The sequence below is a fragment of the Branchiostoma lanceolatum genome, chromosome 3, assembly GCF_035083965.1.
Source record: "Branchiostoma lanceolatum isolate klBraLanc5 chromosome 3, klBraLanc5.hap2, whole genome shotgun sequence".
NCBI classification, from domain to species: domain Eukaryota; kingdom Metazoa; phylum Chordata; class Leptocardii; order Amphioxiformes; family Branchiostomatidae; genus Branchiostoma; species Branchiostoma lanceolatum.
Window position 1 is genome coordinate 21,239,258 of NC_089724.1, and position 27,266 is coordinate 21,266,523.

General features: G+C 40.8%; 1 protein-coding gene across 4 annotated transcripts in view; it reads left to right on the forward strand.

Annotated features, from left to right (window-relative positions):
• Positions 1–1,449: 1,449 nt before the first annotated feature.
• Positions 1,450–27,266, forward strand: part of LOC136430987 (uncharacterized) — a 38,680-nt gene continuing 12,863 nt past the window's right edge. For 3 of the 4 annotated variants that reach the window (XM_066422156.1, XM_066422159.1, XM_066422157.1), the window contains exons 1-47: positions 1,451–2,030; positions 4,557–4,678; positions 6,451–6,533; positions 7,004–7,234; positions 7,447–7,507; positions 7,718–7,840; positions 8,100–8,177; positions 8,534–8,660; positions 8,814–8,913; positions 9,036–9,138; positions 9,323–9,414; positions 9,897–10,039; positions 10,263–10,373; positions 10,589–10,656; positions 10,832–10,992; positions 11,102–11,251; positions 11,400–11,443; positions 11,664–11,733; positions 12,183–12,290; positions 12,498–12,542; positions 12,869–12,940; positions 13,055–13,177; positions 13,599–13,676; positions 14,038–14,081; positions 14,310–14,463; positions 14,769–14,870; positions 15,144–15,216; positions 15,580–15,720; positions 16,110–16,200; positions 16,524–16,695; positions 16,963–17,124; positions 17,626–17,721; positions 17,953–18,066; positions 18,386–18,466; positions 18,794–18,823; positions 19,047–19,208; positions 19,823–19,896; positions 20,597–20,820; positions 21,274–21,377; positions 21,950–22,036; positions 22,284–22,404; positions 22,929–23,048; positions 24,822–25,034; positions 25,263–25,355; positions 25,622–25,763; positions 26,107–26,288; positions 26,733–26,939. In XM_066422156.1, the coding sequence (XP_066278253.1) occupies positions 1,843–2,030; positions 4,557–4,678; positions 6,451–6,533; positions 7,004–7,234; positions 7,447–7,507; positions 7,718–7,840; positions 8,100–8,177; positions 8,534–8,660; positions 8,814–8,913; positions 9,036–9,138; positions 9,323–9,414; positions 9,897–10,039; positions 10,263–10,373; positions 10,589–10,656; positions 10,832–10,992; positions 11,102–11,251; positions 11,400–11,443; positions 11,664–11,733; positions 12,183–12,290; positions 12,498–12,542; positions 12,869–12,940; positions 13,055–13,177; positions 13,599–13,676; positions 14,038–14,081; positions 14,310–14,463; positions 14,769–14,870; positions 15,144–15,216; positions 15,580–15,720; positions 16,110–16,200; positions 16,524–16,695; positions 16,963–17,124; positions 17,626–17,721; positions 17,953–18,066; positions 18,386–18,466; positions 18,794–18,823; positions 19,047–19,208; positions 19,823–19,896; positions 20,597–20,820; positions 21,274–21,377; positions 21,950–22,036; positions 22,284–22,404; positions 22,929–23,048; positions 24,822–25,034; positions 25,263–25,355; positions 25,622–25,763; positions 26,107–26,288; positions 26,733–26,939 (5,470 nt within the window). In that variant the 5' untranslated portion in view covers positions 1,451–1,842. Of the gene's footprint in view, positions 2,031–4,556; positions 4,679–6,450; positions 6,534–7,003; positions 7,235–7,446; positions 7,508–7,717; positions 7,841–8,099; positions 8,178–8,533; positions 8,661–8,813; positions 8,914–9,035; positions 9,139–9,322; positions 9,415–9,896; positions 10,040–10,262; positions 10,374–10,588; positions 10,657–10,831; positions 10,993–11,101; positions 11,252–11,399; positions 11,444–11,663; positions 11,734–12,182; positions 12,291–12,497; positions 12,543–12,868; positions 12,941–13,054; positions 13,178–13,598; positions 13,677–14,037; positions 14,082–14,309; positions 14,464–14,768; positions 14,871–15,143; positions 15,217–15,579; positions 15,721–16,109; positions 16,201–16,523; positions 16,696–16,962; positions 17,125–17,625; positions 17,722–17,952; positions 18,067–18,385; positions 18,467–18,793; positions 18,824–19,046; positions 19,209–19,822; positions 19,897–20,596; positions 20,821–21,273; positions 21,378–21,949; positions 22,037–22,283; positions 22,405–22,928; positions 23,049–24,821; positions 25,035–25,262; positions 25,356–25,621; positions 25,764–26,106; positions 26,289–26,732; positions 26,940–27,266 lie in introns of all 4 variants that reach the window. The other variant, XM_066422158.1, reaches the window with a different exon arrangement.

The window sequence follows — 27,266 nt, forward strand, 5'->3', positions numbered from 1 at the left end:
CAGTTCATCGAAGAAACTATGCTATTAGCGCGCAGATTTACCAAATCTCGATGAGGGTCGCAAGAGAACCGCTAGAAGTCGCAACAAAACGGGTTATCTTTTATTGCCTTACACTTTTGTGTCAAGGGTAATCCTGACGGACGGTGCAATAGTCTGCTCTAGTCCACTCCCGCGTTCGCTCCCCGCCAAGAAGGGCGGACTAAAGCAAACAAGGATGGACTCCAGCCTAGTGCAATACTGTTTCAATACTCTCAAAAAGATCTTTCCAGCACATCTATCTCGGTCTCAGCAAGGGTCTCAGGCGGACTGGAGATGTACACGGTCAAAACGATATGAAGGCGGGAGTGACTCATTCTGATTTTATAAAGCTAACGTAAGCGGCTGTGGTACTGGCAGCTTCCAATGTCCAAAGTATCGTGGTTTAAATGTAGAAACTAATCATATCCAAACTCAAGCTGTGTAGTCATGCTACTTGTGACCCCGAACACAAATTGTACATAATGAATGCAGCTCTCCTCTTTACAGCAGCTCGATTGGAAGGCAAACAGTTTGTCTAAAACGTCTACGACACTTCTATATTGACCGAAAGGAAGGCTTTTGTAGCATGTTCTCACCAATTATGGAAACTGCATAAATCTATATTCAACGTTGTTCACTTTCCCGTAAGTTCAAAATGCCACAAGTATGAAATTTCCGTCATCTACCTGTATGGAACTATAGTAGTTTCTCATTGATTATGAACATTAGGTCTTCGTCTGCATATCGCGCATAATTGTTCCATCCAATCATGGAGCACAGCGGGTTTATGAAACTTCGTCATTAATTATGCAAATTAGATTCTGATTTGCATGATTACCATTTAATTTTATCAAACTTCACTCAAGCTATCCACATACCAAAAATCATGATGACGACCCGTCCACCCCCCTCTTGAATTATTTTCTTTCAGAAACTAAAACAAAACCGGCTCGAGCTGACGACCATAGCATGTACAGAGCATGCGATATCGGAACCGCTGCTATGGGGGCAAAATCTAATCATTTTGAGGTCTCATCAAGACCTACTCACATATCAAATATCAATACAATCCACCCAGACATTCTCGAATCCACATGCTGCTAATCCACCGTGATACGGCAGTACAGACACAACTATACATACATACATAATCATGACATACATACATAATACATACATAATCTTCCTGGCGAAGGTTAGATGTAGGTCACAAAAGAGAGCAGGAAAGCAGGGGACGACAAAAACAGGACGATTGGTCGGTCCGTTGAAGTTGAAAAAGTTGATGAAATTGCCCCGAAGAAAGGTACTGTATATAATTGGTAAGGGGACTGAGCTTTGTTAGGAAGATCAAATGCCTCGACCGTGAGGTCCGTGAGGCCTGACAGAGACCAGAGCCAGTTGGCATCTGACTTTTTGTGACAGGCTGGGCCGATGTTTGCCGAGCGCGAGCGTTATCAGGGTCGGCCACTCGTCGCCTGAGCTCCTTGAGGCGGGGAACTTGGGTAATGATCAGTCACGTCTAGTCCTGAGTTACGACCGAACCCGCCTCCAGGGTCGCCTGCAAGAGTTGCTCTCTCAGGACAGGACATCAACACATGTACACGGCCTGGACCACGTCTGCTCAAGCATCACCGCGAGACTTACACATTCAGAGCATGTCGCATCTAATCTCTGGTCCCCATTTTCACGACGATTAGCCACCGCGCAGGTAATTATCGCTCTCCAGAGGGTTTATAGACTAGATATACGAACCACGTGTGGGCACCGAGTAAATCGCCTTATCGGAAGTGCCCGATAATCGTCCAGGACACAGTTCGGACAAAAATGGCGGTCTGGGAACTTTTCATCGTTCGCCCTCTTGTTGTTCTGTATGTCGGACTATTTGTATCGTTAGCCTCCGGATTCAACCTGGACACGCAAGCTCCGATCGTGAAAAGGGGCGAGGAGGGCAGTTTGTTTGGTTTCTCCGTCGCTTTACATCGAGTAGATGCAGACAACAGCAGTACAACACTGTGAGTATGTTTTCAAGGATCATACAATCGATTATTTCTTGCAACTCCTGTCAACTTCAGTAAGCACCTTCCTTGAGTGAACCATGGGTCACGAAGAGGCTGAATATTAGATAAGAGTAGATTATGCCATAAATAATGTCAGTTTGCATTAGCTGACCTGTTGACCTTTGGCGTAATCTAGCAAGTGAGTCCCACATCTTTTATACCTTGAGGATACCTTGAGGATATCTTTCATGCTCTGTCTGTGTCCCAACTTCCTTTGGAGGATAGAAAAATAACACCAAACAGTATACGAGCGAGCTGCAACGTCTGCTGGGTGTAACGTTAGGCGCACATGATACCGGAGACAACCATCCCCGTAAAACATCGGCCAGACTGGTGTGACTAAAACCAGATAAGATTTTGACTGGAACTACGTAGAGTAGATTCTAGATCTTCGGCCAAGTAAATTCTGGCTTCCAGTCCCTCCAGTTACTGTCAAGAGACCCGTCTTTCAGTTAGAGTCTCCTCAATGAATTCCAAGTTGGTAGGTTAATGCGTAGACGTTATTCTTTTTAAGAGCGCGTGGAGTTCGCGAGGAAGAGGACTTCCCTTTTACCTCCTTGCTGAAACTTTCAATGAAAACCAATTATCCTCTGGGCAGGGGTCAATGAAAAAGGGAGGGGTTCTAGATATTTGAAGGGCATTTCATCACCTACTGATTTCGAAATGAATGTTAGCTTTGACCGTGGCCTCCATATTGGACATATACCCTTGGACTGAAGCCTGTCGTAGTCACAACCATGACAAGGCACGCAACATGCAACGCGACGGGACACCGCGATATTCTCAAAGAGGATTATGCAATATCATGACTTGCTTCCTAGGGCTGTAAATAATTGGAATCTCGTCGTGTGACGTTGCAGGATTCTGAACTTGCACGAACAATGCAGAACTTTCAGCTACAACTGATCTCTGACCAGAGAGCCGTTTGCACTCTTGACCTGAAGAATACTTGTGTAATTGGTTAGGAATGCGTCACGTATGTGGGGGAATCCATCCTCAAGCCCGGCCCACTGGAGGCACATTCTGTAACCTGAAGTGACCGCCAGATGTGGGAGAAGGGACGATCATTTCCACACAGTCAGCAGACAGAAGGGATCGAAAATTCTATGATATAAAAATTCAAGGTTATTACGATATGTCGAGAACACACGTGAATGGAAGAAAGTTAGAAAAGAATAACTTCTGACAGATAGGATAAGGATAAGGATAAGGAACCCATCACAATTTGTCGGGTACGATTAGTTCTCCTCCTTAATGACATGGTTTTGACAGATTCTGGTTGCAATTTGCTCCCCGTCCACTTCGCAGGAGACGGGGGCAAAAGGTCGCACAATGGGCCTTGTGCGTCTTTGCTGGGGTGGCATTGCGCACCCCTCTGATTGCGCCCTGACCTTGCGCCCTCAGCAAAACTGCAAAAGCTTGTTACCACTCTCTCCAAATAACTGCCCATTTGATTTGCAACATCATAGGGGATAGGAAACGTTCATTTGAACCCCTTTCATGCATTTCTTATATCAGACTTTATGTTCACTCTGTCTCGGATAAGGCCGCCCTCATATCCCGCATGCAATGAAAAAGCCCCAAGAGAAGGTCCCTATTCATATTGATGGCCATCAATGTTCCGATACTTGTTAATTAGAACCATGCATTTACAGTTACACAACAGTCAACACAGTTGCAGTCTAGAGTAGATATGGAGGGCACAGTTACACAACACAGTAACGTCAACTCAAAACGCAAATCGATTCGGACGTGTAAATTGATTCGGAGGTGTCCTGGCAAACGTACAAAAAAGAACTTCTGACAGTTTTTTTTAAAGGCACGTCGGAATCAATTTACGCCTTGAGTTTAGGATTACAGAGTCCGGGGGGCAGCCGCGTGGGAACAAGGTCAACTGAGGTCAGCTCACTGTCTACAGCGATTCGTCCCTCCTAGATAAATACCACATGTCCAAATACTACAGGATTAAGTTCGACAGCTAATCGCCGAAAGGTTAATAGAAGGTCACTTGTGATCTTCAAGGCGTTAAATGCTTCCCCTGGTTCTATTTTAGGTGACTGTTAGAAGTTTTCAGATAAGCAAGTTTGATTGTGACTGTTGCTTTTCAACGGTAAAGTTACCCATCCTCACCAACTGTATTTGCATCTTTTGTCAATTCTTCAAAAATATTTTAGTAGACTGAACAACCACGGAAATGTTAAATTTGATTTCATGATGGCAAAAATTCGTTGTATCATGCAATGTATAAAAAAGAGTAGCTAAAATGATTGTTGTTGTTTTACAAAAAAGGAGGGGGGCGGTCTGGTAGTGGTAGTTCTGTACGACACTTTGGACTCGTATTGTATTCACGTTTTGATATGAAGTGAACACTCTCTTACCTCCCTTGCAATTAGCTTCCAGTCTTGTTTCAATGAAGATATTTACCACCAGGATGATGTAATACAGTATTACAGTCCATGTTGAGTTATTGTTTTTCTTCAGATTTCTTGTAGGGGCACCCCAAGGAAATTACTTTGACGAACCGTTTCTGAAGACAGGGATGGTATACAGCTGTCCGGTGTCCACCTTCAGTGAGGACTGCAAGCCCCTTGATATTGACTATGGTAAGAACTCAGAGCTTTAGCCTTGGGACTTGGGATATTTGATTTTTATTATATGAAGGATGAAGATCAAAAGGTTTCTTTCCTCTTTTCCCTCAATTCAGGACACAATTGTCTGCCAGTATGTTTTTATATGCTTTTTATTAAAGTCTAATTATTATCTAAGTCTTCCAGTGGGAAGGGAGATAAACTGTTTTTGCTTGCCTGTTCTTCTTCTTCTTTCTTCTTCTTCTTCTGCCAAAAACCAAGTAGATGTGCGGTGGTAGCTCCACTAATGGTATTGCAGAAAGTTATATGTACCTTATGTTACATGGTACGGATGTCATATTTGAGATGTACCCGAGTGAAAATGAATGCACCTGACAATAAATCATGCTAATGAGGACCTAATTTGCATAATCTATGCATAAACCTGTATTTCCCTTACCGTAAAAGCTGCGGATGTCATCTTTAAGATGTAGGTACCTTTAGGAAAGGTGAACACACCTGGACAGAAATCATGCTAATGAGGACCTTATTTGCATAATTTTTGCAGAAATTTGTATTTTCCTTGTATTTCCCTTACCGTCAAAGCTGCGGATGTCATCTTTGAGATGTGGGCACCTTTAGGAAAGGTGAGTGCACCTGGACATAAATTATGCTAATTAGGACCTCATTTGCATAATTTTTTTGCAGAAACTTGTATTTCCCTTACCGTAAAAGCTGCAGATGTCATATCTGAGATGTAGGTACTATTAGGAAAGGTCAGAAAACTGGGCATAAATTATGCTAATGAGGGCCTCGTTTGCATAATTTATGCATAAACTTGAATTTTCCTTATCGTAAAAGCTACGGATGTCATATTTGAGTTGTCGGTACCTTTAAGAAAGGTGAATACACCTGACCATAAATTATGCTAATGTGGACCTCATTTGCATAATTTAAGCATAAGCCTTACCTTGAAAGCTACGGATGTCATATTTGAGATGTAGGTATCATTAGGAAAGGTCAGAAAACCTGGCCATAAATTATGCTAATGAGGGCCTTGTTTGCATAATTTATGCATATCCCTTACCATAAAGGCTATGGATGTCCTTTAGGACAAGTGAACACACCTGTCTAGCAACTAACCTAATGCGGAACTCATTTGCATGATTTATGCATAAACTTGTATTTCTCTTACTGTAGAGGCTACGGATGTCATATTTGAAATGTAGGTACCATTAGAAAAGGTGAATACACCTGGCCATAAGTTATGCTAATGAGGACTTCATTTTCATGATTTAGACATGTACTTGTATTTCCCTTACTGTAAAGGCTATGGGCATGAATTATGCTAATGAGTGCCTGATGCATAATTCATGCCTCCCTTACCATAAAAGCTGCGGAAGTCATATTTGAGATGTAGGAAAGGGGAACACATCATCATCATATCGGGCAGCGCCTGGGCTAAGGCTGCTCTCCCCCTCCAGGCGTCACGGTCCGCCATTAGTTGGTCTAGATCTTCAGACCTCACCCCTACATACCAGCAAGTTGGTCTGTGTAGACCCGTCGGGGTCGCTCGACACAGGAGTGACCAGGAGTCCCCAGAGCAGGAGTTTGCTCTGACACACCTGACCATAAATTATGCTAATGCACACCTCCTTTGCATAATTTATGCGGAAACTTCATAATACCTTTACAGTCAATGCTTAGGATGTCATATTTGTGGTGTAGGTAATGGGAGGGGAATATCTTGCATTTTCCCGAATATGTTGCCATTCTAGTATAAAAGTTTACTATTGTGATGGTTCCAGCAATCCCACAGGCTCTTGATAGTTTACGAGGTCGCTGGCTTGGTGTGACACTACAGAGTGCAGGACCAGGGAGACATGTCTTGGTAGGTCCTCATGATCAGTTCTATTTTTCCGGTGCTGTGTCAAGTGAGAGACAACATAATTAAATGATGTACTTCACATCTAATGTTAGCCTACGTGTGTATTCTTTGAGATTTATTTGTGGAAGGATTGACATAACAGGTGACTATCACCTTTTCAAGATGTACATACACGGTGTATTGCTTTTACGTTAACCTAAAACATTTTACGACTCTAGAGGGGAAAAAAGAACCCAACACACTTATCAAGAAGAGTAGGGGTAAACCGGTGTGCTTGATCAAAAACGCGACTGGTGGCGAAGCCGTATTGCACTATCACTAGCTACTTGAAAAAGCACCATGCTTCACCTGAGTTGAGGATGCCTGCTTTACTTTTACCTAGGGGGGAATTATAGTGTTGGTAAAAACAAATGTTGTACAGGTTGCAACTTGTCTCCTGCCCTGTTTCATGACTTCACGACTCGTGTCTACAGGTGTGTGCACCACGGTTCACTCGTTGGGAGGGGAACGATCCCTCAGTGAAGCAGTTCAGTCGGAGTGGAGAGGCTCGGCTGGTGGGGAGGTGCTACCACCTGCGAGCGGATCTGTCCCTGGTGGACGCAGGAGACGCTGGGCCGGGGATGTGGGAACCATGTAACATGTTCTCAGGCTCCTCAAGCGGGTCCTCACACTGTCTGTCCGGGACAGGGGCCAGTATTTTCCAGGTAACTCGAGGTCTTAACTCTTGAGTGATACACTAGGCTGTGCCAAGTGGACAGCATATTGTTATGTCAAGCAAGTTATCTTTTTGTTACATTAACTTACTTAACTTTACTTTACTTTGTCCTGCTGCTTATACCTGGGGGGGGGGGTCCCAGGAAGGTGTCATTCATGAAGTTGTTGCACAAACTGTCAATGTATTATTTTTTTGTTGCAGCATAGCAATGATGATAGAGTTGACTTAGCAATGGGAACTCCTACTGTTTACTATAGCCAAGGTGAGGCATCACATCTTTTGTTTCTTCTGTCCTTCAAATAAACTTTATCCCAAAGGGATGATCTAACAAAGAGCTGTTTACTCAGCAAAATGTGACTTGAAACGCTGCATCTATTTCCTGTAGATCTTACTTCTGTGTGCGGAAACTTGAAGTCCATACAGCAGATGACAATGTACTGCATAAATGTGTTGTTCTGTAATTTGTCACCAGGAGGCATGGTGTTTGTGCGGCACAAGGGAGACCCTGATTCACTGGCGTCCCTGGAGCTGGAGAATGCACCCAGCATCTACAGTACTGAGGAGCAAGACCCAGAGGGGCAGGATGGTTATTTAGGTATAATCTTTTCCAAAACTATCTTTCCATTCATTAAAAACTGTATTGCAACAAGGGGGACAGGTGAAAAAATCTGCAAAAACTAGTACCAGGGTTACTGGCAATATAAAAGTTACTCAAACAACTGGATAAGTTTTGTAAGCGGTCATCCCCCTCCCCTATTCTTGGCATCATTTTCTCCAAATGGAACTGGTCACTGACATCTTCTAACAGTTCCTTAACGTTACAGTTTGTAATGTTGATTGTTGTGTCCTTGTAGGTTTCTCGGTGACTGTGATGGACACTACACAGGGTGTGAAGTTTGTGTCAGGGGCACCAAGGGCTGCTGGAGGCAAAGGTCAGCATGATACTGTAAACGATGTGGTTATAATCTGTTTGAAAGAATAGGACTTTTTAGGATGTGTCCAGTGGGAAGAGGGGCTGTCTCCAGCTTTAAACTATTTTCCGTCCCACTCATTATGTCTTAAGTTTACGAAAATACATTTTCTTCAATTTCATGTCATGACATTCAGATTTATTGGACGGATAGGGTGAGATTTTTTCTGTCCCAACAAACCTGTCCCGGGATTGAGGGACAGATCCTTGAGACAGCCCTGGGCTGGATTTAGGCTGCAACTGGCCATAGCTGGGCATTTTTGTTTAGTGCTATCAAAATCATCTTTTTTGTCTGTTTCATTCCCTCCACTGTTGTAGGTGCTGTTGTTGTGTATGGATGGGTTGATAATTCATCCGAATGGAAGACCCAGACAACGATAGAAGGCCAGCAGCTGGCAGCTGGGTTTGGATATGCCTTATGCAATGCTGATGTTACTGGAGACAGGTAAGAAGTTACATCCTTCCCCTATTACTTCTGTTGAGAAGTAGTAAGAAAAAGAAAGGGATCAACAACTTGTATGAAGTTCAACATGATTTGTATCTGATCATTTGCAGAGAGTGTGATACTATAATCTACAATGTTTCTTTCATATTTCAGTGTTCCAGACCTCATAGTTGCAGCTCCATTCTACTTCAACACTGAAGGTGACCAGGGTGGTGCTATTTATGTGTACAAGACGTCAATGTCTGGGAATGAGGTGACTACAGAGTTGCTCATTATCCATTTAGACATTTGAAGTTTGCCCATTATGATTTATCAGAAAAAAATTGGGGCATTTGTGTAAGTCTTTGATGGTTTTTATCAACCTCTTGTCCTCAGCTGTTTGAGGGGGAACCATTGGCTGTCAAATATGGTAGTCGACACTCTTACTTTGGCCTGGCTGTGACAAATGCTGGGGACCTGAACAAGGATGGCTTCCAAGGTGTGTACAATCAACATCAATGAGTAGCCAGTGTTTGCGCATTGGTCTCCATATCTTCAGTAAACATTGGATCCTCTCCAAATATCAACAAATAACCCGGTTAACTGCATAGCAATTGCAAAGAAAGTGAGATACATGTACATTAATTGACGACTCTAAGCACTCTGAAACATTTTTGTTACAGATATTGCTGTTGGAGCCCCTTACGAAGGAGAAGGAGGCACAGTCTACATCATCCAGGGCAGTGTAAATGGACTGAGCACTAGAAATATCCAGGTCAGTGGGAAAGGACATTTGTTAATCTAACATGACCAACTACAGCAGCTGATCTTCTGCTATATATTGGCTGTGAAAGGGAATGATATCACAACAAGATTATTAAAATGTGCACATTATGAGTGCAGGAAATATTGCTTTTTGTGACCATTTTGCTGATCATCTGTAGCGTTAGTTATATAGCCAGTACAACCACCCTTTGGCGTAACACACCAGCTTAGTGTGTTTGTTCTAGGGGATGTGGCACAACAGTTAGAGCGTTGGACTCGGAACCAATAGGTTCTGGGTTTGATGCCCACCATGCCCCGATGTTGTGCCCTTGGGAAAGGTTAACACAACCTTCCCTGATGGTGGAGTCCTGCCCACTGAGCCATTTCTGTCAGAAAGTGTGCCAAAAGCACACTACGGATTTGGTGCACCGATGTGCCAACATTTGCCACCAAGAACCATGATTTTTTTTCCTCAATCAATTTTTTTTCTAGAGAATCGATGGCTCATCGCTGCCTGGAGACCTTGGCCTGAGGACATTTGGATTTAGCCTGTCTGGAGGGCTTGATGTGGATGGAAACAGTTATCCTGACCTGCTTGTTGGAGCTTATAAATCCAATACTGTTGTCTCACTCAGGTGATGATTTACAGTATGGTGATCAATATCAATGCCATAACTTACAAAAGCGCCATCAGAATTTCATAAATTCTCTTTTGCTTACAGTAGAAAGAATAGTAATACAGTAACAATAAAAACTGTATGACATTGTGTATCATGCAAGAAAGTATGTTTTAGTTCTGTAGCTTCAATTGCAATGTTTGTTAAGTTTTCTGCCAAGCTTATAACATTCCTTCCACAGGTCCCGCCCCATTATACATGTGCAGCCTGGGCTGAGAGTGAACCCTCCCATGCTAGATATGAAGATGGTGCTCCCAGGCTGTGCCATGCGCAAAGGACGCAAAGTGCCATGGTGGGTCAACCTTTCCTTAAAAGATTGAAAGTACATGTTTGTGTATCACAGTATCGTTAGCCTAAGGGTTTCTATGAATTGTTCTTTTCTATTTTCATATCCAAAATGTATCAATCACTCTAATGCAGAAAATATATTGTTGTAATGATGACGTATTCTAGGACTTTGTTTGAATTACTACATGATGTCCTTTTGCCACAATTATTCTGTTTCAGTTTTGAAGTTGACATGATTTTTCAACGGACAGCCACTGGAGATGAGGCAGTCGATAACAGACGCTTCCGTAAGTAAAAAAAGGTTACTGTAAGAACAATAAATGGTTAATGACTGCTATCAAAAGGTATCAAATTTTTACCTCTTGCTAACCTTGATATGTAAGAGAACCAAGGAGATGAATGATTGGCAATAAATCATCAATCTGGCCGAAGAGTAGAATGATGCATCTGATGTCCATACAGGTGTGGCTATCCGCCTGGAACTAGACAAGCTGTACAGGGAGAGGACTGGTCAGATGAGGGTGTTTTTCCCTGGAGCCAGGAAACACGTTCTACAGCGGTCCATTCGGTTACCCACTGCCTCTGGCAGGGCAAAGACAGTCAAAGTCAAGGCTTTCATAAAGGTGTGATTTTTCTCTCTCTAGATTTTTAGATTTGAGAGAGCATTCCTACTTTAATTTTGTCACTGTGCCTACGTACTAATGTTGTCACTGTTGATTAACTCCTATGCAGGAAGGTGTGATGGACCTCAGCCCTATACAAGTGACTTTGGACTACAAGCTCAATGTTCCCAGCCTATCCAACACCAGCACTGGTGCACTTCCTTCATTCAACATGTATCCCATGCTGCATCCAAGCTCTAACACAAGTGTGGACCTGGAGGTATGAAGCTTCATTCTACTGTTTCTTGAGAGCACATGAAGCAGGACTTGTAAATTTGAGATGGATGATAGCAGCAGTCATAGTTCCATAAAGAGTCAGCAAATACTACACAAAATATTCCTTACCACCAGATTGTTGTTTCCTACAGCTTAGAATTGCCGAAGACAAAAGTGAAGGCTTCTACATCCGTGGGTAGGTACACAATGTTTTCTAATTTTCTGTAACTTGTACAGAAAATCTTCAGCATGCAGTAAGTTAGATGTAACATAAGGATTTTAAACTCAAGGAAGTTGTGCTTAACAGGTGTATTGTTGCCTGGATGACTGTTCCTGTCGTGCTGCATGTATTATCATCTGTAGTCTGTTGCAACATGAGCCCCATTTTCATGTGATGAGAAAACCTGTCCCCTCAGGACCAGCATACCAGAGAACCTGTACATCAGCCGTGGAGCAGGGCCAATTGATTTCCAGTTCTTTTACCAGGTAAACAGTTGATAGCCTGAGTGTCATCCTGTTAAGTTCCAGACGCCGCCTTAGGTAAAGCCTGTATAATAACAGGATGACACTTAGGCTAAACAGATGGAGACAGCTTTATTTGGAAGGGAAGGAATAGAGTGACATCTTTTGAGCTTGCATAGATTTTTTAGGGACTATTAAAATGGAATGAAAGGAGTAAGAGAATAAAAGTTAGTTTTTATGTTTAAACATCATTTGCTTGCCATCATTTATTTCCCATGCACTCTTGTCTTGCAACTCTGCGAGACATTTCATGTACATTGTTTGCAAGCCCAATTTTACATACTTCAACACTGTTTCTAGCCATCAGTAGTATTGGCTCATTAATCTGTTTCTACTGAATAAAACAAGGGGTCCCACTTATTTCTACTGGCAACTTAGAAGGTTGACTTTGAATCATTGATGATGATTTTCAGGTATTGAATAAGGGTCCAAAGTTGAGGACATCGACTACCCTGCACCTGTTCCTCCCAGTTAGCATCTCCAATGGTCAACTCTTCACATGGGGGTCAGCAACAAGAGAGGTTGGTAGTGAGACTTTAGATTTTCGAGAATCTAGGAAAATGATTACTTTTGTAGCAGGAAGATTAATTTGTTGTCTGTGGGTTAAGTGAGTGAATACTTTAAAAATGAATGGATCAAAGTCCACATTTCATATCAAGATGCATAATTAATTGTGCATTACTGACTTGAAAACGTTTCTGGTAATAGAATATTTTGTTTCTCTACAGGATGGAGTTGCGGAGGTCTCTTGTAAGCAAGAGACAGATGAGCCAGTAAGTGATACATTTTGGTATATTTTTGTGTGAATGTCAAACATTGGTGATTAAGATGCTTTTTTTCAAGGACAATGCCATGTAGGACTGCAAAATGTGGAACGGCGTTGTACAAGAATTGTTCCCGATCTGAATGTTGACTGATGATGAGAATGATGCGCTTGTGTGATGTGTGTGTGTGTTTTGGGGGAGAGGGCATGCACAGGCGTATCTGTATGTCAGTGAAAATATTGGGTATCATGTTTTCAAATCATCATGTTAAACAAGGGGAGAGTCAATAACATGTAAAACTAAATGTATTATCACCTGTTTTATTTGCTGCATAGATATTTTCATCTGACTGGTCAGGAAAAGCTGACTTTTTGGGAGTCACCCAGGCCAACTGGAACATGGTTGAGGTAGGTACCACAGTCTTTTCTGGATTGTTGGTTAAACTTGCCTGCATACAGGCTTCCATCATCATAGTATGTGAAGGGAAGTGTTGCTGACTTTTGGGTTGATGGTTGTTTCAGGAGGAATGCATTGCTGGGGCAGCCAGTTGGCACGTATATACCTGCACCATCGGACGTCTTGCAGCAGGAGATATGGTCGTCATTAAGATAGAAGGAAAAGCCATGGGGAGTGTAGCTCTGAAGGTGCTGTATATCAATATGTGATAATTGAAAAACATTTGAACTGTCCTTAACTTGTTAGGCAGAAGAATGGGCTAAAGAATTGAGAGAGTATGCATAGCTTTATAAAAGAGATATTGAGACTTGTATTAGATGTAGAAATGCTGAAAAAGTCAGTGACTCATTTTTCTTAATTGTTACAGGTTAAATGGAATGCTTTTCCTGAAGACAGAGAAAGAAAAACAGCATGTTTTCAGTACCAAGGACAGGCCTGAATACTAAAGCTCCATGATTTAACATACATGTATAATGTTACCGATAAATTTGAGAGTTAACACATTTAAAGCTGTATCTTTTATGTCAGAAAAATCGATGCTGATAAACTTTTGGAATGCAAAACACTGATTAATGGACACTTGTTCTTGGTTTACTGCTTCCTTTGTAGGAAGTACACCAGGGCAACCAGTTGACGTTTAACACTTGTGCACAAATCAAGTCAGACACCAAGAGTCCTGTAGCCAAGGTGAGAACAGGCATTTGTTTGTTTCTTTGTCTGGCATTATGGTCAGTGATGTGGTCTGGCAATCAAAATACCTGCATGAAAAATGCCAGGTCATTTGACCAAAGTAGCCTCAGTGAATTTCCATATCATTTAACCTTAAGATGAAGGCATGGGACCCTCTGACCAGACATTTGATTTCTGTTGAAAGAAAGAGAAGGTGAGGATATGCTGAGCACATAATGAAAATAAGCAAGCAACATGTATGGTGCTTGGCACAATGTTGAATGATGAAGTAGTCATTGTGAATAAGCAGTTTGAACACTTGACCAGCAGGCTGATTTTTAAAAAAAATGTTCATCTTAAGTTTTCCTTTTCTTAACAGGCATCTATTTCTCTGCTGATAGAGGCAACAGTCAAAACTTTAAGGTGTGTTTAATGTACAGTCAACTTTGTATCCAGGTTTTCAAAGCAGTTATATGTAGTAAGACACCATCTAACTTTTGTAGTTAGCAGAAGTATGGATTATTATATGAATTAATTCATACACATTACAGTGGAGTTTGGAATGTTCTATAAATCAGGGCACTTTGAGATCTAAAGATTGTAAGGTATGGGAAAGTCAATAAGAAATGCCTCTCTCTTTTGCATTACAAGTGTGCGACAAAAGCGTGACGCACCTAGTGTCTGGAGCCCGATGCCAGGGGAAGACATGGAGCAGTTTGGGTCCCGCCTGTGTCAGCAGCTTGGGGCTGGCAACTGTTCCGAGTGTCTGCAGACTGCTTTTTGGTGTGGCTGGTGTTCTGAACAGGTTTGTGGACATGGCATGTTTTTCCTGTTACAGATATTGTCAGCACAAGAACACATTTATATATACAATACCGGTAGTATGGTGAAAATCTAAGATTGTAGGAGTCATTTAGCAAGCTTAGTTTTCAGCCTATTAAGCGTTTCCTCTTTGTAAAAGTTTTTAAACTGTAGGTCTATTTACTGTACAAGGGCATCCCCCTGACAATTTATGTACTGCTATGTAGTAAGATATAGATCACCTTCAAATTTCATCTTTTACATATTTTACCTGTCCTTGGTGCTGAAAGTGTGCTGTACGGTCCACAGGAGTTCTCAGGTTCCCGCTGTGACATGGTGCATCGGCTGACAGACCGGGGATGCCCCGCGGAGGATGTCATGAGCCCCAGGAGTCAGATATTAATCACCAGGGTGGATATCTCTCTCATTATTTACTAGCCGAAGGGCAGGAATACCGGCTATACAATAGAAGTGTTCACTGTTGCTCCTAGGCAACTGTCTGTTTGTGTTTCTGTTCATGTACAAGTGTATACATATTTTTGACTTTTAGAATCATAAAATCATAACAGTCATGTTTAAGTGCATTTGATTTCTATATTAATTTTTCAATGGAAGCACATCAGATGATATTGGTAAAAACTTACAGTTGTCAACAACTAAAGTAGTAGCTATGTTGTTCTACAGAATGAACCTGATCCTCCAGACAAAAAGCATCTTTTCTTTGCGCCTCAAGAGGCCATCTTGCGGATGAGGCCAGGTGAGAGGAACCCACATGTTAATGTTACCTCCTCCCCAAGCCTGCCATAGAAGTAGTTAAGTCGCTGCAAATGAATGCATAAAGCACTATAATTGTTTTGTCTGGACAGCTTTGGGTGTGATATGTCTTGATCCATTTATGACAGTCAGTATGAAATATGTAGTATGAAATATTGCATTTCTGTATTGTGCCAGCTGGCTTGGTTACAGAAGGCGGGCACAGAGGGTAAGCTTAATTTGATTTCAACAGAGAGTACCTTTGATGAATCAGGAGATAACATTTATAGAATGGTCTCCATCAGCTCATTGCTCTTTCAGAAAACAGTGTTTCATCAGATTCAGTATGTGTCCCTTTTTACCCTAGGGAGGAGCATGCCGCTGTATTTTGAGGTGCTGCCACCGCCACCTCCTTCTGTCAAGGCCATTGACCTGTACATTCTCATGGACATGTCTAAATCTATGGCTGATGATCTCTTCTTGCTGTGGGACTCCTTAGACAAACTTGGTAGGTTGGTAATAAAACACGATGGTGCACAATATTTTGTGTGATATTCACCATTTCAAAAAATGAAAAAATTTCAAGGGAGGCATACTTTCAGAATTGCTTGTAAACAAAGGCTATCGGTAGCACACATGAGCATTAAACATGAGGGACAGCTTGCATGTCATTATGTGCAAATTGTATTCACATTCAAAGCAGTAGCGATCTCTCTTTGTGATTTGTGTAGTAACAATTTGTAATTATCAAAGAGGATGTGTCACAATTGAAGCTGTCATTACTGGTGCACTTCACAGCTAAACAAGGTGACGTTGGTGTGAAATAAATTGATGGTCACTATCCATGGAAGTGTCTGAGTCACTTGCCATGACAGTAACAGCAATCTTTTCATTTAGTCCAGACAGTCATCTATGGACACAAGCATGTTCGGCTTGGGTTTGGAACATTTGTGGACAAGACGGTTCTTCCCTTCACAAACACTCACAAGTGAGTAGAAATTTTGGTTTGTGTTACAGAAATCAGTCTTGTGGTAAGGAAATCTTAAAATTTTACATTTCATAAGACAGTACAAAGATTTTTTTTAGGTCTTACATTTTGAAACTTACAAGATGTCAGGCAAGTGAAATATTGGCATTAATTATGTTACATTGGATGATAGCTTAAGCTTAAGGAGATGTTTTGGAAAAGACAGTTCACAGTCTTTGTTTGGGTCTTAGTTATGGTGGCTAATGTGTTGAATTGATAATCTCAAAACGTCTATGTGTGCATAAAAGCAAGACTAATATGCAGATGATGTGTCTTATATACAGCCTGGATGAGCCCTGTAAAGGTTGTGCACCAGCCTTCAGCTTCAGACATGTGCAGGCACTAACGGATGATTTCAGCCAGTTCAGTAACAGTGTCACAGAACAGGAGATATCCGGTAACATCGATGCAGCAGAAGGCTTGCTGGATGCCTTGATGCAAGCCACTGTCTGTGAGGTAGGTTCATGGTGCGACTCACAATAATCATAGCTACAACAGTGACACAGTACAGGTATACCCCCCCCCCTCCATGCATCAAGATCAGCATTTGTACACAGTTGCTGTGCTCAAGTACTGAAATCATACTTTTCATTCGTTCACCTGTTTCCAGTCACTGGTGATGCCACAGATGAATACTCAAAATTTACCTGACCATATCTACAAAAATTCTGAGTGAGTTAAAAGTGAGCCGTTGTGTTTAAGACAGTTTCCTTGTTATTGCAGGACCAGATTGGTTGGAGACATGATGCGGCACGTGTGATCCTTGTGCTGACCGATGCCCCATTCCACTGGGCTGGAGACGGCAGGCTGGGGGGCATAGTACAGCCTAATGACGGGCTGTGCCACATGGACGAGAATGGAGAGGATGCAGAGTCAACAAAACAGGTCTGCTGTTAACACCTACTCATTTTCACAATTTGAATATCATTACAGTAACTTTGAATTCAAGTTACCATTCACCTGTAATTTGACTTCATAAGCCTACTACATGACTAGTGATTACGGTTCCAGTTTCCAGTTGCATTTTAAATGAAAAAAAAGAAAAGAATTAACAATGATAATGATACAAATTTTAAAAACTTTGTATCATTATCATTATTAATTCTTTATTTCAGGCACTAACTGATCCATAGTGAAAATGGAAATGTAGATACAACAAGCAACATAGATATAGAGAGACATAAAGCTCTACATACAAAGGCACCTCCAGGGGTTTTGAAGCAGGTGTTGTGGTAGAATAAATCCGACTGTATACTGGTATTATTAGGTGACTGGAAAAGTCGTATTCTCCCCTTAAAGTGTCACATTTCTTATGGATGCAGATATTCCATTACACCTTGACTACGTGTTAACAGTTTCAGGGGTTGATATTTTCAATTCTCTCAGGACTATCCTACTGTGGCTCTGTTGAAAGACAGGATGCTGGACCATAGAGTGACACCATTCTTTGCAGTAACTCCTCAGAGAGTAGAACTATATGAGGTGAGGAAAATTGAAGGCAGGTTGTTTTTTTACTGTATAGTCAGAGTCCTATAGTCCACATTGGTGATGCCCAATATATGATACATATAACCATGAGTCAATGACTGTACTTTTTGATTGATTAAGTTTGTTAGTTAATTTACTAATAACTCTTGTGGACAATGACCATTTTGATTTGTTTAATTCCTGCAGGAAGCCGTTGAGTAACTTCTGTCTTGCTCATTCTTGCAGGAACTTTCCACTCTGATATCCTTTACCCCATCCAACTTCTCCAGTGTGTACAGACTTCAGTCAGACTCGAAGAACATTGTTGATGTTGTTCAAGATGTAGTAAAAAGAAATCTGGTGAGATACTGTAAAATTATATCTCAATTTAGCTTCTGTGGTCAAATATATTGCTTCAACTATATCTTTCAAAGTAGACAAAACCACAAAAATGTAACAAAGAGGTGAAAAGCTCCATGATCCATGATTGAGTATGTAATGATTTTTTGTTGTTTTAAAAGCAAGAAAGGTGTATAAATCATGTAGCATTACAACCTGGGAATTAAGAACATAGAAAGTGCTCCCTAATTGGTGATTTATTAACATCAAAATAGTGAATACCAGCAGTAAGAGGTAGCTTGTTGACATTGTCTGAAATAGTGTTGTTTGTATCATCTAGACCTCCCTGCTGCACTCAAAGCACAGAACAGAACTTTTTGTGCAAAGCCCAGCAAACAGTACATGGGTATCACTGCACAAGGTAGGACTTATTTTGCCATATCCATTACCCATCCTTTGCAGTCAATTTAGCGTGAGTACCGTGTCCTTATGGACTAGGTGATAGGCCTACATGTAAGTCTCTAAACCAAGATATATTCAAGTTCCATATGTTGAGAATCTTAAGACCTAACACAAGTCATGTGTTAAGTGCAGATATACTATACACACTGTCAGATTTTGTTTCAAAGGGAGGGAAGTATTCTTCTGCTATGTTAGATGAATGAGTGTTTTGGGCAGTTAATTGGTATGGACTAGCTGTTCTGTTCAAGTTAGACACTGCTGATTTTTCAAATTTGTATAATTTTAGGTGTCCCCTGATATGGAAACACAAGAAGCAGTGAGTAAGGTTTAGTTCAGATTGACTTTGTGTATTCTTTGTGTATTTTGTTAATACATGTGTTCACATGTTGCCCTGTGCTTGAAGTGACATCATAGTCACAGTAATGAGACAAGTCTTTCAGATCATGTTATCTCTTTAATACTGAATGTATTTGATCATCACTTTATATTTGATACAACCTTACGCTTATTAAACAATGGTACTTATGGATGGTATGTAGGCACGGAACACAGCCATACAGTACACAGCCAACGTGACCTTCCTGAGCTGCAATGGTAACACTGACCCGGTAAAGTTTGACATCATGGCTGCTGGAGAGCCCCATTCCCTGCGGGTCACTGTGGAACCAATATGCAAGTGTTCTTGTGATGATATAGAACCGGTAAGTACTGCCCTTTTCCTAAAACAACTTCTCCTAGTCAACTAGCAACTTCTTGAGAAGATAACAGCTGGATAAGCTTGGTTTTCAGTCAGTAAACATGATGTGAACAGGGTAATACAGTTTGTCACTGCTAAGGGAACCTCTTTATTGCGGAAAATTCCTTATTTTTCAGAAGATAATGTTCAAAGATACTGCTGTTTGCTGAACTGATTGTACTGTGTTCAAATATAACCATAACTATTTTATTCAAATTATCTAGCAGCCAAGCTGAATTGCACAATAGGTGACAAATTCAAAATCTCAAATACACATTAAAGAATGGCAGACGGTTTTAAAGTTACTTGTGTTGGTGGGTAGGTCTGTTAAATAGTATGGTACTTACAGAACCTGATTACTGATACTTATTGCCTGAAATAGAGAATATTTTTCAGTGCTGAATTTTGGTGTGGAGGTGTGGTTTTGGTTCCTTAGGGACTTCCGGTGTTATGATGTCCGTTGTTTGGAACCATTTAGTGAAGTGGATGGTTGACAGACTTCCGCATTTGCATGAAGAGAATTTTCACTGCTGATGGATAAAGGACATTCTTTCCTCTGCAATATTTTGTTTCTTTCAGATGCCGTCCCATCCGTCCTGCAGCGGGCATGGCAGTCTGAATGGCTGTGGAGGCTGCAGCTGTAATTCAGGCCGGTAGGTGGCGTACTAGAGCTAGATTTAGAATTACATATCTGTGACAAGACCTCTCCTTGATACTGAACTCAGTACCTGACTCACCTACTATAACATATCTGTGACAGATCCTCTCCTTGGTACTGATCTGATTATCACCAAGTATAACACATCTGTGACAGGACCTCTTTCTTGTTAGTGAACTGGGTATTACTAACTATTACATATCTGTGACAGGACCTCTCCTTGGAACTGAACTGAGTATCACCAACTATAACATATCTGTGACAGGACCTCTCCTTGGTACTGAACTGCATATCACCAACTATAACATCTGTGACAGGACCTCTCTTTGGTACTGAACTGAGTATCATCATATTGTCAACAGGTCCTGTCCTTGGTCTGATTATTACAAACTAATACATATGTGAGAGGACCTCTCCTTGGCACTGAACGGATTATTACAACTATTACATATCTGTGACAGGACCTGTCCTTGGTACTGAACTGACCATCACCTAAACTGATTATCACCAACTGTGGTGTAAACATATCTGTGACAGTTCCTCACACCAAGCAGGTATCACTATGTTTGTTAAAATGTAATGTTAACCATCCTGCAATTTGTAGAAATTACAAATTTACTCTCCACTTTACCATGACACTTTGAATGCATCCAGAATAGATAATGTCTTGTGCGCCAAACTTTGTTTTGATACAGATATGGTGCGATGTGTGAATGTGATGCCTCGGCTGAATCAGACCCCTCAGTCTGCAGGAGGAGAGAAGGGGAGAGTATATGTGGCGGTCGAGGCGAATGTGTCTGCGGAGAATGTAACTGTTATGCTGTCGGACCAGATACAGGGAAAAGATACAGTGGGCAGTTCTGTGAATGTGATGACTTCTCATGTGATTACTACAATGGAAGTATCTGTTCAGGACCAGGTAAAGTTAACTCATGTCTCTGCAAGAAACAGTTGCAATACCATAAGAATAGACCTGTATTAGACAATGCTGAAAAAGTGGAGCATAGTGAGACATTTGGATTTTGCAATTCATCACAGCTTAGTTTGATGACAGATCAGGGCTGTCTAAGCTTTTCCATCCCACTCATTGTCTTTTTTATTTTTTTAAACAACTTGAAATGACAGATTTAGCAACGAAAATTAGCAACATGTCATTTCCAGTTAAAGAAAATACATTTCCATCAAATCAATGTCATTAAGTTCAGATTTTTTAGACAGACAGGGTGATTTTTTTTCCATCCCAAGAAGCAAATTTCTGTGTAGAACGGAGAAAGCAATGTGACAGATGCACATATGATAATAAACCATGACTTAAGCAATGCTATATGTGCTGCCCTGTTCACGTACACTGCTGTTTGTTGTTTCCTTACAGAACATGGTAGATGCAGGTGTGGTAAGTGTGATTGTGAAGCAGACTGGATGGGAACAGCCTGCCAGTGTCCCACAAGTGTGGATGTCTGCCGATCCAGTAATGGGGTAGAAGTCACTTGCTTTTATTTCTGGTTTCAAGCCTCTTAATACCCATATCACTTCAATACATACAGATGCATACTTCCATCATGCCCTGAAGTATGCATCTGTCTAGTACCTAGGCCAATAAACATATATATGATGCTATGCAAAAGAGAAACTGTAACAATGTGAAATGCACTATTCTTATCATATTATGTATCAAGTAATGATGTTAGATTAGTGCACTTGTCCAGTATAAATACTTTGTAGTTGTTGATATTTCATGTTATTTGCCATACATTGTACCTGATGTAATTGCTGTGTAGCAAACTTTGACTTGACTTGACTTAAAAACAAATTTTTTACTATTATTCTGATTGACTCACCTATGACCGACCATGGTATTACCTTTGCATCAGCAGTACTGAGCTTGATAAGATAATATACATACAATGTTATGCTGTTTCTCTCACGTAGATACTAGCAGTAAAGGAAACAGTCATCATTTCAGCTTTCTGTTACACACTACATTGCCAGTCTCATTTGATGAAAAATGTTAAACTTTATGATTTCAAGGCTCGATAATTGTTTTCCAGTTGATCTGTAACGACCGTGGCACCTGCAGCTGTGGAGTCTGCCAGTGCCAAGGAAGCTACCGTGGGCCACACTGTGAAGACTGTCCAGTAAGAACACTACTCCTCACTTCTATGTGATTGTGAAGTAGATACTATGTACAATGTATGTCATGATAACCAAAATTATTTCCAGACATGTATTAGATGGTGTTACCTAAACTTTATGTCTGCAGGACCATCATGACTTTTATCCCTTAATGTACATGTACATAGACATGGCATCTTCCTCAAAGCTTTTTTGGCTTTAAGTTAACTAGATGAAAATGAACCCCACTGTTCTTGTATTGGTATGCAGACATGTCCAGGGATGTGTGAGCGTCTGCGCCTCTGTGGAGACTGCATAGCGAGGGAGTCGTCAGACTGCAGTTCTGAGTGTGGCGACACAAAAATCACCACAGTTGATGAACTCAGTGACGGTATGTGTCAACAGTTTGTCAATAGCTATTTCAAAGCATCTTCAAATTTTCTAAAGACTGCCTTGTGGACAAGAAGACATTCATGGCTCATTTTGGGGCTTGGTAGTAATGGGCTTAACTGAATGGAAAACATTTAAGAAAGAGTTTGGATTTCTGAAGTGCATGTAATTAGCAATGCATGGAGAGCAAAAGGATACCAATGCAGTAAGGAGCCTTTATCTTTTCATGCATCACTTTCAATTGGTCCTTTCAGACTTCTTTCAGACTTTGAATGTTGCTTTTTTGGTTTATATTATTGTGTTCAAGTAAATAGTCATCTGGGTGGGTGGTAAGGAATTGTGTTTTAATCACTACCACTAATACTTCCTGACAAATCCTTTTTTCATTATGTATGAAAATGAAAATTTTGACAACATTCTTATCAAAAAAACCCAGTGCATATAAGAATAGCATCGCAGTCTACCATTCATGATGTAGAATGTTGCCACTCGAGTGAAGCTAACACAGGCACTGTCTGACTACAGGTTTTTCTGATGGTGTTGAGTGGAAACTCTGCAGGTTCAAGTACTTTGGAAATGACAGACTGGAGAGATTGTTTGTCTTTGCTTATGGCTATGAAGGAAACCAGGTGGTGCTGCAATACAGTAGGTGGAGTTTCTTGATGTAACACAGTTATGTAACAAAGAATGAATTGCTGAATTTCAACATGCAATACAATATCAGCTTAATGAATGAAGACCTTTATTGCACATTTCTGCCACACTTGGCTAAGTACAGGTCACAACAAAATACAATACAAGTACAGTTAGCGGATACAAAAGAATATGACTATCATTAAATAAATTCTACTTCTCCTCGCTTTTCGGTTATAGTAGATATAAAAGAACAGACGTGTTTTTCAATGGGAGGTTTGTCTAGTCGCATTAGAAATATGAATTTTTGAACAGTACTTAAATGTGTGAAGTAGGGAAATAGGTTTTCTACAAGTTTATACAGTTCATTTCTTTCTTTGGTATATAATACACATTCTACCACAAAATGACATTCATCTTCTACTCTATTCAAAGTACAATGTTTACATAATCGTTGTTCTAGAGGAGTGCGGGTATGTCTTCCTGTTTCAATATGTAGTTTGTGGGAGCTGATTCTTAGTCTTGTGACTGCATTCCTGACCCTCATATTTGAATTACTTAGATATTTTTCTTCATTATAAGTAGTTTTGAATAATCTATATGATCTTAACTTATTTTTGGAAGCCCCACCTTTGTTGTCGTTATGTATTTCTTTCAGAAACGTTTGGAAGTAAATGTCTTTTATCCGTTGGCCAATGGAACTAACAATTTGTAACGTATTTGAATTATATGAAATTGGTAGGTGCCATAAGAAAGCAAACCCGCTCTCCTCTAAAGACTTACGTATTCCTGTCGCCCAACATTTCACACCAGATTTGTCTAGATCTAACTGACAGCAGAAAGCATCTGCTTGAAAACTGTCGGCTGACACATTCTGGCGAAGTCTAAGGAAATATTTGACGGCATTTAGCGAAGCATCCACTTGTATTGGGTATCTTCCTAATTCCGCCCTTGCAGCTAGGCTGCAAGCAGACCTAGGTACACGTACTGATTGTTTGCAGAATTTTAAATGAACTGATTCAATTGGACAGGAATTTGAACTTTTGAATGAACCCCATATTTCAGAGCCGTAGAGAATAATGGGTTTAACGCACGCATCAAAAAGTTTGTTTCTCACAGAAATTGGGGCGTCGGCATTGTCTAGAGATTGGTTGATGCCGAACAAAGCTTTTAGACCTTTCCGGTAGAGGTGTTTGTGATTCGCCTTGAATGTGCCAGCAGAGTTGACAATGATACCCAAGTAACAATAGGATGTAACTAATTCAACAGGGTTTTTCTGGTATGTAAACAAACAGTCTTTTGGAAGACGACCACCTTTAGAGAAAACAACAACTTTTGTTTTCCTAAGGTTTACATTCAGTCTCCATGTATTACAATAGTTTTCTAGCTTATTCAAAGAAGTTTGTAACCCTTGCTTAGACTTGGAAAAAATAACTAAGTCATCTGCGTATAATAAACAGGGAATGTACTTATCATGCATAATTGGTGGTTCACATTCATTGTCAAAGATGGTTGTAATATCACTAATAAATAAGTTGAATAACGTTGGGCTTAAATTACAATGTGCAGGTGTGGTCTACTAAAACCACATGCAAGGTGTGGCCTTGGTGTAGTCAAAGCCAACTCTGCAGTTAATCTTCACGCGGATGCACATATGTACGGCTTAAGCTTATCGAAAGTTGCAAAATACATATTGTTTCTTGTTTTGTGCATCTTTTGAGTTGTGCGCTTTTTTGGACTGGGTGCTTTGCTACAGCTGAGTGGTATTTTTTCTGTACCTTCAAGGCTCCAGATCTTTAAGTCCATCACAAATCCCAGGAGCCCCGGGGTCCCTTCAGCTGCGGGCGGTGTCCAACACCATCCTGCTGACATGGACAGCCCCGTCAGCACCTGTGGCGGAGGTGGACGGATACCAGATCGGGTATGGACGGGGTGCTCCTGATGAGGAGTTCATACCAGTTGGTGGGGATGTAAGGACACACATCTTACGGGATCTTGGTAAGGCACGGTTGTTTCACTGTTCTAGTCAGGCCACAACTATCAGAAAGTGAATATTTCTGTTGAATTTTTGTTCTTAAAAGTTTGAGAACCAAAGAAATGAATTAGGGTGGCGTTATCCATGCCCATTTGATTATTAGGAAACAGATATCTTATTTTGCTTTTATTCTAAACTCTTTTTTTCCTTGTAAGAAACGAGTCACAATTGTCAGAATTGTTACTTTGCAGAACCAGAAACAGAGTACATCATAAGTCTTCGAGCTTTCAACAGAATGGGACAAGGAAGGCCCATCTATGAAGTTACCAACACACTGCCTAGAGGTGGGAGCACTTTGTACCTTTGATAGTTTAGAAAGGTCTTTTTGTGAGTAGGTGATGGAGACATTTGTGAGAAGTACGGTCATGTTTTTCCCCTTCTTTTGGTACTTTGATTACTGTTGAAAGCAGAGTTAATTTGTGAAAAAATGTTTCGGTAAGAAATGGTTTCGAGCCACCATTGGCTGTATTTTTAGAAGATAAATGCCAGTGTCCATGAAGTAGACAATGTAACTTTTTTATTGTTAAAACGTTACTCCTTCCTCTTGTAGCTCCCCCTGATACAACTGGTCCACTACTGCCTCCTGTTGGGCTGAAGACACAAGTCTTGGGACCCAACACGATTCTGGTGTCCTGGACCGACCCGGGCTTGATTGAAAATCAGCTTGTAGAGAACAGATACTACACAGTAAGGTTCGTCAATAGAAGACCATAGTGGTCATGTTTTCTGTGTGGAAGTGTGTGCTGTGCACATTTGATATTTTGTTACATTAAACATCTGTCCTACCTTTCAACAATATCATTTGTTAAGACCAATTCAACTTGATCAAGTTACAATGGATGGCTAACATCAGTAGGTTGCAGTGTGAATTGAGTTCAAAAGGCCCACTTCTCATACCAGTATGTCATTTTGACTTTTTGATATGGCCCACCATTTCCACAACTTGACCCTAAGAGTTCCTATTACCCCAGTCCCTATGTTACCAATAGTCTCCCAAAAACCTTTTATTTTCGAATTCTGTGACCTCTCTTGCAGGTGGATGGCTGTCGGCTCACCTGATAGGAAGACATCTTACATCAACACTAACAATCTGGAGTACAGTGTAACAAACCTCAGGCCGTACACCAAGTACGAGTTCTCAGTCAAAATCATGGAGGGCAAACAGAGACAGAGTCCATACAGCATTACAGTGGTGAACAGCACCTCACCACAGGGTGGTAAGTGGGACCTTCAGTCGTCTGTGTAACGCCAATTCAGTAATTGACCGTAATTTGTTGTGTAACCTATATTCAATGCTTTTACAGATGAGGGAATTTGATAAATGCTACATCCGTAATATACCCAGAATTGCAAACTTGAGAGACTGAAGTTTTTGGAACACTATCTAAAAGCTTTGATAATCATGCATTGAACATGACGTAGGTAATCTGTAAAATCGACATATAACAGAAAGAAATGATGGTTTACTGTTTTGCTGGATTGGTGTCAATTGACACGGAAAAATGAGACGAAAAGTGTATTCAGGCACGATTTTGTCTTATCCAGGTTTACAAATAAATGAATAAATAAATGAATAAATAAACAGTTTTACCATTGTTTGACTATATGTTTAACCTCATGGAAACTTTCAATTGAAGGAATATATTGGACAATTCCCCCAGGCCCCACATCTGTAGAACAGTTACCAGGCACTCCTGAATCTCTGCGTCTGCAGCCTGGGTCTAACTCCATCAGACTCACGTGGACACCACCAGCCGGCCCTGATACTCAGCTGCAGGGATACATGATTGGATACGGGCGGGGAAAACCTGACGTGGAGAAAGTACAAGTTGGTCCATACGTTACAACGTATGTCTTAAGAAACCTTGGTAAGGAGATTCTTCCTTTTTTGTTCTTTCACATCTTTTTCTTTGACTTTGCCATTATACGACATTAGCATCTGTTTTCCGTACTATTTTTCTTGTCAATTTACAGGACATATTTTCTTATTTTGCAGCTGCTTTGTATGATTTGCAGTATGGCCAACAACTTTTTGAAGAAATAAATGAAAATTGTTCCGGGCGCTGATGTCATCCATATAATCAAATCAACATAGCCTAAACATGGACTTCTCTTAGACATCAAACATTTCTGGCTGTATTGATGAAAGGAAAGTTGTATCAAAGTGTCATGAATAATTGTTGACATCATTCTGT